The 11,133-nt window shown below is 35.8% G+C and overlaps 1 protein-coding gene across 1 annotated transcript; it reads right to left on the reverse strand.

Moving 5' to 3' along the window:
- Positions 1-299: 299 nt before the first annotated feature.
- On the reverse strand, positions 300-6,243 carry LOC121295883 (T-box transcription factor TBX22-like). Its single transcript, XM_041221004.1, has 8 exons — positions 5,962-6,243; positions 5,358-5,511; positions 4,842-4,943; positions 3,948-4,122; positions 2,755-2,919; positions 1,717-1,781; positions 1,504-1,589; positions 300-1,376 (listed from the first exon to the last, which is right to left on the reverse strand). Exons 1-8 carry the CDS (start codon positions 6,122-6,124, stop codon positions 784-786), a joined length of 1,503 nt encoding a protein of 500 aa, XP_041076938.1. The 5' UTR covers positions 6,125-6,243; the 3' UTR covers positions 300-783.
- Positions 6,244-11,133: the final 4,890 nt, after the last annotated feature.

Genomic DNA, 11,133 nt, shown 5'->3' on the forward strand with positions numbered 1-11,133 from the left:
AAACATAATTAGGAAACACCAATTCAAAAGCCTGATGTTGAAATAAAGTAGAAATGCCTTTTAACAGTATAACATGTTTTATCCATTTATATTTACAGTACATTTAACACTATTTTTTCATATCAAAGTGCATTACAAGAGGATTATATAGTTTTTTTTTTTTTTTTTTTTTTTTTTTTTTTTTTTTTTACACACAATAAAAATACATGACTTTGACAACTACAAACCATCATTTTATAGTTTAAACTTTAAGCATAGATACAATTTACGTAGTATAGAATTATTAAAGTGTGTGGACATGTGAACAGGGTCAAATTATTACCCCTGGCCCTGTTCCCTTAAAAGCACATCATAAAATGTACACAATGTGTATTTTGTCCTTTTTAAGTTCAAATAAAAACACCTTATTAATACTTTTTTTAAATGTCTTTCTTCCTGAGCTATAAGTTAGAGCAGCTTGGTATATGAAACGTCCTATTCATCGTGACTAATACATTCCTCTTGTAACACTTTGCTCCTGGACGTATACAAAATGCCAGGGAGAAATAACACATAGAGCAAATGTAAATAAGAAAGCATGGTTTAAGATACACCACACAAATTTATTTTTTAATCACCTACTGCTACAAGTCTTGTCAGTTTGTTTGGCTAAGTAAGAAAGTCTATAAAAGGCACCAAGTAGGACCGAGCAGACAGGTATGTAAAATCGAAGAATAATTTTGAGGTTGTCGGTTTATTTGCACAGTATAAATATTGAAATCCCTGTAGTTCTCAGAATACCTCTCAAAGACACTGGTCCACTGTGGGGTGCCAAGGCACCTGAGCAAATCGTTCATCTCTGGAAGAAGCAGAACTGTTCTCGGCAAGTTTAAAATGTCTCGTCATGTCAGCTAGCCTTGATGCCACTGGCAGATTGTAGCCGTAGAGATTGTAGGGAGAGCGCAGGGGAGCAGGGATGTGCGGAAGAGGTGAGGGAGGGATACCCACGTTGCCTGACGGGTGCACCCTGTGTAGATGAGGCTGATGTGGAGAGCCTGGAGCACCCTGAAGACACTGCCCCCTGCAGTCCCCTCCCTTCCTGCTCTGCAGTGTTGAGATGTCCAATGAAGACAGGAAGGGGAAGTTGTTCAGCACTGGTAGCCCTGGGGAGCTGCTGCCCTGTAGCCTGTCGTGGCCTGGCAGGCTGAAAGGCCGGGTCCTTATCAGGCTCGTGGGGGAACACATCTTGTAGCAAAGGGGCAGACCCAGGCTGTCTGAGCAGGGCAACCTGAAAGAGCTGCGCGACAGCAGAAAAGATGGAGGGGAGCAGGGGGGAGAGAGCAGCCCATTCAGAGGGGAAAGGGTCCCACAGCTGGAGGGGGAACTTGAGCTTCCTCCTGGAAGAGAGAAATGGTAGTAACATAACAAATGTTATTAAAACTGATAACAAGTGGTTCACTAATTATACATTATCAATAAAAGTGACTTCATTGATTTTTTTTTTCCTGCAATAATCTTCCTTACCTTGGCTCTCCACAGCAAAAGGCTTAAAGTCAAAGTTCAGAGGGGACCTCCAGGGATAGGTGTCCAGGATACCATCAAGATCACCCCTGATGAGAGAGAAGAGCAACTTCACTGCAAGTAATAATAATAATAGTAATAATAATAATAATAATAATAATAATAATAATAATCCACTGCATCAAAAAGCTAAAATGTATATTTAAAAGTGTTTACCTGTTTCTTCCAGGATCTCTGAAACCCTTGGCAAAGGGGTTCCTGTCTATTTTTAGTTTAGTGATCTAATTAAAAAATAAAAATAAAAAAGCACAAATAAGGAGGTATTAGCATCAGGAAGACAATATAGTACAGTAAAGTGTTCATATGTGTTATAAATAACAAAATGCAAGTATAATAAAATGGGAAACACTTGTTTTTATTACTCATTGGTTGACCCTGTGCCTCATCCCAGCTGTACTGTAAACTTGGAATAGGGCCTGGAGCAACAAAATCCTGCACTGCTTTGAAAAGTAAAACCAAAATGCACCCAGGCAGCATACTTTCCTGTCGCTTTGTTCTTCACCAGGATGGTTTCTTTATACACATTCTGTGAGTTAATGATCTCACACAAGACTGGTCACATTGTGTGACACCACCCATATCTCAGTTGTCCACAAAGCCGCCGGGTAGCCAGAATGATGATGGGAAACGATATGGGTTGTATCGATCTAAACCCTGGCTGGGATACACGTCAATTGAAGCTTGGGCTCGACGGTGATTAGCAATCATCAAGAATATCAAAAAGCAGTTAGCTCAAACTCGGCATTACTGCATGCTATTGGTTTGCCTGGTAGATAATTGGCAGGACAGTAGCTATGAAGCTCATGGAAAGAACTGGCCGTCTGTGACAAGTGAGGAGGCTGGGAGAGACGAGTGCCAAGTTGATGTTCCTTTCTTGTCAATATCCGGAGCATGCGTGTTCAGGATTGCTGCTTTTCCCATAGTGCGGTTTATAGTGCTGGCAAGCACCGTTTATATATATATTATACCCCCCCCCCCCCCACACACACACACACCGTTGCAAATCGCCGAACTAAAAGTAATATTGTTAGCCGTGCAATAAAACGGAGGTGGCAATGATTTTATAAATATACAAATACGAATAACACTCAATAAATTAAATATGTTGATTTTATATTCGGGTTTTATACAAAGAGAAAAATATACTGCAGGTTATTAATATGAGAAAGACACGCTGTTGTTTTGGTAGCCTACCTGTTGATTTTGGTAGGCGGTGACGGTGGTGAATTCTGTCTCTCTAAAGGAGAATGTCGTCACGCCCTCAGCTGGCAAAGACTGAATCTGCGACAAGTCAAACCTGGGATCGTGCAGGATAACGTGGACCCGCGGAGTATACTTGTGCATGGACTGCAGAATGAGCTAAATAAAGGAGAAAAATTATTAGGCTATAAAAAGTATTCCTTAATAGTAGTATTACAAAATACTTTCGTGACGCTCTATTTAAATTGTAGGGTACAAACGTGCAGTCTTGTTACAGTCAACACTTATTGAAACTGTTTTTGGCGTTGACTGATGGACTACAAAGACAGTGTTTAATATAACAAAGTACCCTGCCATCATATGGCCTACTTAATAAACACGCCTTACATAAATGGAAAGATATCATTTGAACAGCACAGCAGACTGGGTACCTTCTGATTTCTGTGAACTATGAACAACTTGACCTTTTGCAGAACACGTGTTTTGTTTTTTGTTTTTTTTTAGAAACTACAAAAAACAAATATTTTTGACTTGCAACGTTCCCGACGACATAAGGACTGTTAGCAGAAGTATTCTATCTGCCTTTGTAGCACCTTCAAAGCTGTAACACTAAATATAATGTTCATTCATAATCACCGTCATACAGTAACATGCAGTATTCATAGCTGCTGTTATCATAACATTATTTTGTCGCTACAATGTTGCAAAAATACTTTAAGAATTACAGTGTAACTAAGGTTTTAAAATCTATGTTCCTACTGATTAGCGCTAACAATGCGTGCTTATTACTGGTAGCCCCTTTCTTCTGCTGAAGATCTTCTGACTTTCATTTTTTTATTATGCGGATATCTCAAAGACCCCACCTTATATGTAAAGTTCTGCATATGCAGGCTTCAGTGCACAACACATTTAGCATCCATATTGCTGACAGATCAAAATTTAAGACCAAAATTTAAACTATAAATCGCTTAAATGCCAATTGACTTAATTGTAAGAACTAGATAGCCTAAAACGTTTAAACTGCACATGTAACGTAAATTAAATCCACTTTGAATATTACACTTAGCGAGTCGCCAAAGAAATATAGGTTACTAGGAGTTGTCATTCAAAGGTCACTGGCGATAGAAACAGGTGGACCGTGAGCAGGAGTCCGCAGAGAGTAGAAAGAGCACAGCGTGCACACCTACATGGCCCTTGTCGTCCATCTCGTTGTTGGTGAGTTTAACCCGGTCGAAACTAATGACCTGCCTCATCCAAGTCTCCCCAGAGCACGGTGAGTCTGGGTGGATATACAGCCTGGGCGTTACACAGGAGTGGTCGGTGTTTCCCGCTACCATCCACTGCGAACTATGGTACACATACCTTGTTTAAAAGAGACAACAGTTAGGAACTAGCATGAGAGGGGAATAATCGCTATTATATTTCATCTAACAAAAATACTCTCTTTACAGTACAGGTTTATTTTGTTTAAATGCATTTGCTTTCAAAAAAAGGTGCAGTTTTTCAATGTGTTTCGTAACTGTTTTACAAGAACTGTACTTAAGATTTCATGTTTATATTACCAACGCGTAATATTTTGAAAGGTTTTAAAGTATCAGGCTATGTGAGATTATTTTGCCACATGCTCAATGTGCTTCTGTGCCATTTTATTGAGTTTTACCCATAAAAAAAGTACAATGTAACATTTTGTTTTAAGTCTGTCCAACATTTAACGGCATAAAAAGTTTCCATATTTGTTTTTTGTGTTTCTGCCAGACAATATTTTTTTCTTTTTACAATGATTTGTGTCAAAATCCCAGCACTTCGCGGCACCCAAAAATCAACCATAACAATATCATACACATAAAATGTCCTTATCCAAAAGGGATACTTTTTTGAAAAAAAATAAAATACAATAAAAACACAGCTATGTCTCCACATTTGTTTTCCATGCAATATATATATATAATTTTCATTTAATGTGTATTTTGTATGCATTACATGGTGCTCCACACGTGCGAAAGTATTTGTGGTTATGCGCTACTCGTATTCAACATCATACACGTTTAGTGAGTTTGACATTGTTATGTGAGCGTTCTTACCTGTATCTTTTGGAATCCACAGGGACAATGTCCATTGCTATATAGTACTGTTTAAAGGGATCCAGTTCCTTCGCCTTCACTCGCACAGAAGGGAACATCCTCCTACGGCAAATTGACAAGTCAGTGCACTTAAATAACATTTAAAAACAGTATCGTTTCATGTGTGTTTTTATAGGTATTTAAAAATAGCACCGTAGTCTACTTATATATATATTAAAGTGATAGTGTCTAAAATTATTATTTTACGGAGGAAACAAGAGGGTAGATTAATCAAATCTTCCCAACTACAGGCAAGATTACTTTTGAAATTACCCATTACAAGCTATTTATACTGAATTATTTTATACAAAAAATGAAAACGTAAAATTTATATATATAATTTTATGGAATATATACTGTATTTATGTTCAAGTTTAGCAAAAAAAAAAAAACAAAACAACAAAAAAAAAAAAAAAAAAACAGAAGCATTTACACAAGTCGCTCTATTGTTAATAAAACCTCTTTAATGGTCCTGACCTCCCGGCTTTCGTAATGATCATCTCTGTTCCAATCTCGTGAAATCTCTTCCACAGGTCCGAGCCCTGTAATCCCATTTGAATATCGTTCTCAGAACCAGACTTTTCAACCCCAGAGGATTTCCGAATGAAAGAGTCCAGTTTACTTCGTTTTCCTGTTCAATTTAATAAAAAGGGGATACAATCTATTACTGCGATGTTACATCTGTAGCTGCTAATATACATATAGCCGCAATCTTTAAAACTTGGCATGTTTAAGATTGTACATCTATATTATGTACCAATATTTTTTCCAAACTTTGTTACGGTGTTACATTTTGTTTCTTAAACCTAATGCATACCTGACAGGCTACAGTATATTATAATGTAACAAAGGTTATAATACATCTGTAATGTCAAAGTTTAAAACTGTGTGTGTGTGTGTATTATAATGTTGTATGCAACCTGGACTAATCTTTACAAGACAAAGCGTTTACCGAAAGTGGCAGGTGCCGCAAGCTAGTTTAAAATGTAAGTATATTGCCTTTTTATTTTATTTGTATCTAGGCTTCGCTTTTCTCTGAATTTTTTAAATGCTGTTTCGTGCACAATCCCAAATTACTAACCAAGTTCATCTGCTTCAATCTTTGCGCATGGAACATTTTCTTCTTCCTGCTCCAAAGTATCGTTAGTACTTTTTTCCTCTCTACAATCCTCAATTTTCCTCTTCGTTGGTTTCCCGACCAAAGCTTCCACTGAGAAAGCGTGAGCCCGGGAGCTCAAAGCCATCCTCGGGTCCAGGGTCCTTATACTAGAGCACGAGAAACCAGCCCGATCCTGAAACTCATGCACGAAATCTCCGTGCGCACAGCCCCTGCTTCCCCGCTTCACTGCCTTCCCAAGGAAAGACTTGCAGGTCCTTTACAATGTACAAGGCATCCCTCCGCAGGAAGCAGTTTTAAATCCCTGATCCATTTTCCTAATGTCTCTTAAAGACTGGGTAGTGGAAGTTTTTTTTTTTTTTTTTTGAGACCTGCCCTCCCTGTCAAACGGGAGATCTCTAATTTGGAGTGCGAGGGGTTGTGAGAGATACTGTTGCAGTGATGGACTCCCCCCACAAAGACCAGGCAGCCTCCCATGTTTATTTTGGAAAGAAGAGACTTTACTGACACTTGACAAGGCTCGAGAAACAAAAGCAACGAAGAAAAAAAAAAGAAAGAAAATATATCGCAACGAATCACGCAACAGAATTTTAACAGGGGGCGAAATTCCATTACTTCCCCGATGACGTGATGCATGAAATGTATAGATTCTAAATTGTTTTATTTTATATGCAGTAGGCGTCACCAGAATGAAATAAAACGAAGTATTTGTGTTTACAAAATTGCAGTTACATTATATATGAGTTTTTGTATTCTGTAACACATGTTAAACTATCTTCATCTTTTAAAGCAAATTGCGTTATCTTATATAAAATTCATCCCCCCCCCCATTGTATTAATATAGTTAATGAATATTACTCCTTCTTTAAGAACATCATTTATATGGCAGGAATATTAAACATAAACTGCGAATATAAACCAATGCGTTTATAATGTGTGTGTGTGTGTGTATATATATATATATATATATATATATATATATATATATATATATATATATATATATATATATATATATATATATATATATATATATATATGCAATTTTCTCTATACAACAATACCCCTCATTACTGTTTACAAATCACTGATAACACACGATAGAGTCCGTACATCCACAGATATATAATTTTTGGCATCTTCCAAAATATAGAAAACAATACATTTTATTAGAAACGCATGGGGTACAGTATGATCATAGATCATTTGGGAGTAACTTTGCTGAAAAGGGGATTTAAGCACAGGATTTCGTAGTTGGAATAAGCCATTGTTTTAATTTTATGTTTTTTGTCTTGTCCATCTAAAAGCAATAATGTATTCTCGTCACTTGGCCCACAGTCGCTTAGATGTGGGGTTTTGTGTACACAGCTCTTAAATTACGATCCATTTGCAACAAAAGAGAAATTATTTTGTGCATACTAATAGTGCATTACTGTAATTAACTTTCATTGGATCCAGATGTGAATGGCCTAATCTCGATATTATCCAAAAGCATAGAGTTTTAATAGCCTCTTGGTAGCTATATGCTTAAACAAACAAAACATACAAACAAATAACAGGCTTAAAATAACTAACTCAAAGAACGTGCATTCATAAGCATGAATCATTTTCTGTAATTATTTTTAAAAACTATTACTGCTTGGGAACCTCGCTTTCTATCGATCTTTTGAATGGTTGTTTTTTGGTGTTATTGTGTGAATCTATTCCCGATAGGAATCTATTTGTCTGCCACGGCTTTTATGAAAATGAGATACAGGATCTGAAGGAGATTTTTCTCCTGATAAAATATGTTTTAAATAAACAATTTCTACATTTATAAACGAGGGGCATCACCGATTCCAGATGTTTATAGTAATACAAGCCCAGCTATTTGTTCAGCACTTTTTTTCAAATTCATTGTGCAATTTATAAAGTAAATTCACTCGAAACATAATACATTTAAAATTTGAGTCAATTGATCAAACACGGTTAACCATCTCTCTCTCTCTCTCTGTGCAAATATAGTACTCTGTATTCACAAATACAGCAGTATCGTAATAATTTAGTGCCTTCAGGTGTGAGTAAGTCCTTCTTCCAGCGCGTAAATCGCGCCTAAACTACGAGAATGGAGTCCTTACTGAACATAGGGTACATTTCTATACGGTCTTTTAATACATTGCAATAGTCCGATATAATACTGTATGGCTCAACGAAAGGGACTGTTACAACATAGTAACAATAGGCCTACAACATTTTCTACATTAACCCAAACACTGTGTAGCGGCACCACTGCAGATTGAGAGGAACTGGCCGTGCCCCGCTCAGAGGCAGGTACACGGGCTGATGTTCCTCATACCTGTCACAAACACGGATGCGAACGCACATGCTGCGGCCCCTTAGTTCCTGCGCAGGCGGTTTTATTCTTATCAAGACAGCATTGCGTTTCTTCCTTGGCGATTTCGATGAGGACATGAAAAAGACACTCCATTCTATCCGTTTCATTACGTGTTGGTTTAATGACTCATGGAATTGCAGGAGACTAAAGACCTAAACGTTGTTGTTGTTGTTGTTATTATTATTATTATTATTATTATGTATCAATTATTGGATTACGTTTATTGGTAAATCTCACTATGGAATATTTAGACTAAAAGGCTTTACCATTAAACGATGTTTTTGTGGAACGGTCATTGATAAGATGGACCTTGCTGTGCTTAGGCATTTCATGAATCTAGATTTACTATAACGAAACGAATGGATTTAAGAACTTTAATGCTTGATGATTTTTCAGGTAATTTGCTATAACACTCGAGTGCGATGTACTTAGAGCACATTTGGGAATTGGGATTGTAAACGAGCCTATAGTTATGAATTTGATTTAATACATTATTTATATTCCCAGCCTGTGACTGGCATACATTTCTGAGAATGATTGCTTCTAAAAGAAAAAAAAAAACGTATATATTTAGCTGCATCTTCCCGCTAACTAGAGCTATCTGGAAAAATATTTTCTTTTTGTAAAAACTTAATCCACCTCGCTTGAAGCTAACATTTCCCGAATAAATGCAAGTTTTATTTGACAGTAAAAGAATGCAGGTAACTTTTTTTCCTTCAGAAAACTAAAGCAAAAAAGGTAGGTTGTTGCTTGCCCTTTCATTTTTAAATAATAGCAAGCGAAGCTTGGGCCAGTATGTACCATGGTTTTATTGACAGGTCTGGTTTATTAAATTACTGTCTAACCTGAAATAGACCCGTTTACACACATACATTTTTAAAAAGCCTTATTAAAATTGTTTTTAAAAATCGCAAATCAGAATGATGTAACAAACAGCAGCTGTGTTTACTTGAAGAAGTTGGTTTCATATGTGGTATTTTGACAGTATACTGATACAATCTTGACTTCAGTTATTTATTGCATGCGTATTCTCCCGTTTATTATGGTTTCTGCTGTTCCTAAGACACCAGTGTCTTTTTACATTTATTTTAAAATAAATAAATAATAATAATAAAAAAACAAAACTCAGAAACTAACACACATACCGATTTATATAAAATTCACAACTTTTACGCCTACAGTTTTGTTTTCTTTTTCCTTTAGTCCTATTAAATTTAGATTTGCTTGAAAGAAAACACATTGTTATTTATATGTTCACCTAATTATTCTTCTCTATTGTACACCAAACCATAAAACGGGAGCACTATGAAATACGTTTTAAACGGGTTACTCATAAAACGCAGGGAAAACAACTAGAATCTTTTCAATTGTGATAATAATGAATTGTTAAAAATAATTGTTCTTTTTTTTATTAGTAGTAGTCGTATTGTTTATATTAAAAGCACTTGCATTTTAATTATTTAGATTTTGTTTCTGGTCTTGTCAGTTTAACATTGTTTATCTGGCTTTAATTATATATTTTAAAGACAGGAAATGTCTCTATCTCGTTTTATTCTGCAAAATAAAACACAAAACTGGGATTGTTTCATCCCAGTGTGTATAGAAAATGTGTTTCTTGTTACAGCCCAGGTCGAGCTCCGCTTTTCCTTATTAAAACCTGCCCTAACAGACTGGATGTTTTGGTTACCATTAAGAAAATATTCCTTGAATCAGTCTTAATTACTAACGACTACTTCTGAAATGAGGCCAAATGCTTCAAAAACAATGTCCTTTAACTATCTTAGCACACAACACCGGCGTTTAGATTTATGGTTGAAAATTTAATTAGCGAATTCAGTTTTCTCTAATTGTCGGGCAGTTTTGTACCAAAAAACGTCTGAATGTTATCCATCTGAGTGTTTGCAGATGTTAAGATGTGCCCGCCTATCTGTTCCATAAACCGCCCTAGTTTAATGTAAAAGTCTGATTTCTGGTCAAATAAATCATTGGTGTTCATAAACAAAACTATCCAGATTTATTTCACATTTGTAATAGTTTTCTTTTAAACAACAATATAGACACCTGTTGAGACTTGGACAAACATATTGTTTTTCTGACAGCCTGTGAACAACAGTACGGATAATATAATATACATGTTATAATATAGGTATTAATACCCAGAAAAGTCACAATCAACCATTTCTATAAAATATAAAGAAACAACTTATATAAACACTGTATATTTGTACAACAATTAACTGATGTTGCTTTTCAAAACATGTAATCAGTCAGCATTTGTTGCAGGCTGTTGTCATGGTAATATTTATTGTATAGACTTAGAGATATAACATTTATTGTCTTGAACCTACATAGAATAATTAATTATTGCAGTTGGTATACCTTTTTTTAAACACACACACACACACACACACACACACAAACAGCAAGCTGGTGAGCAGATACAATGTATCTAAATGTATTTAAACTATTATACATTTCATTTTGGATAGCCTAAACAATTTTCTAGCAAATTTGATGGAAAAAACATTCAAATTAATAAACATTAATAAAAAACATTAATAAAACACAATGTGATATGTATTACACAAAATGCAACAACTCACCTATTTGTTTTGAATGGAGAAAGCATGTGTCTGTGTAGTCTGTATCATTTAAAAAATATTACTTGTGTAACTTTGTGTATTGCAAATAGGTTAAATTCACTTCTGGCTTGCAAACATTATACTTATAACTGGTGCTCCTTTGTAAATCTATCTATCTTT

Source organism: Polyodon spathula, chromosome 20 (genome assembly GCF_017654505.1).
Source record: "Polyodon spathula isolate WHYD16114869_AA chromosome 20, ASM1765450v1, whole genome shotgun sequence".
Classification (NCBI taxonomy): Eukaryota; Metazoa; Chordata; class Actinopteri; order Acipenseriformes; family Polyodontidae; genus Polyodon; species Polyodon spathula.

What these genes read in the sequence shown, in the direction of transcription:
- LOC121295883 (XM_041221004.1), bottom strand. Translation starts at nt 6,124, where the DNA reads ATGGCTTTGAGCTCCCGGGCTCACGCTTTCTCAGTGGAAGCTTTGGTC. An exon ending in GATTGAAGCAGATGAACTTG is followed by an intron (nt 5,512 to 5,961) that starts GTTAGTAATTTG and finishes TAAATTGAACAG; the next exon opens with GAAAACGAAGTAAACTGGAC. An exon ending in AGAGATCCTGGAAGAAACAG is followed by an intron (nt 1,590 to 1,716) that starts GTAAACACTTTT and finishes CTCTCTCATCAG; the next exon opens with GGGTGATCTTGATGGTATCC.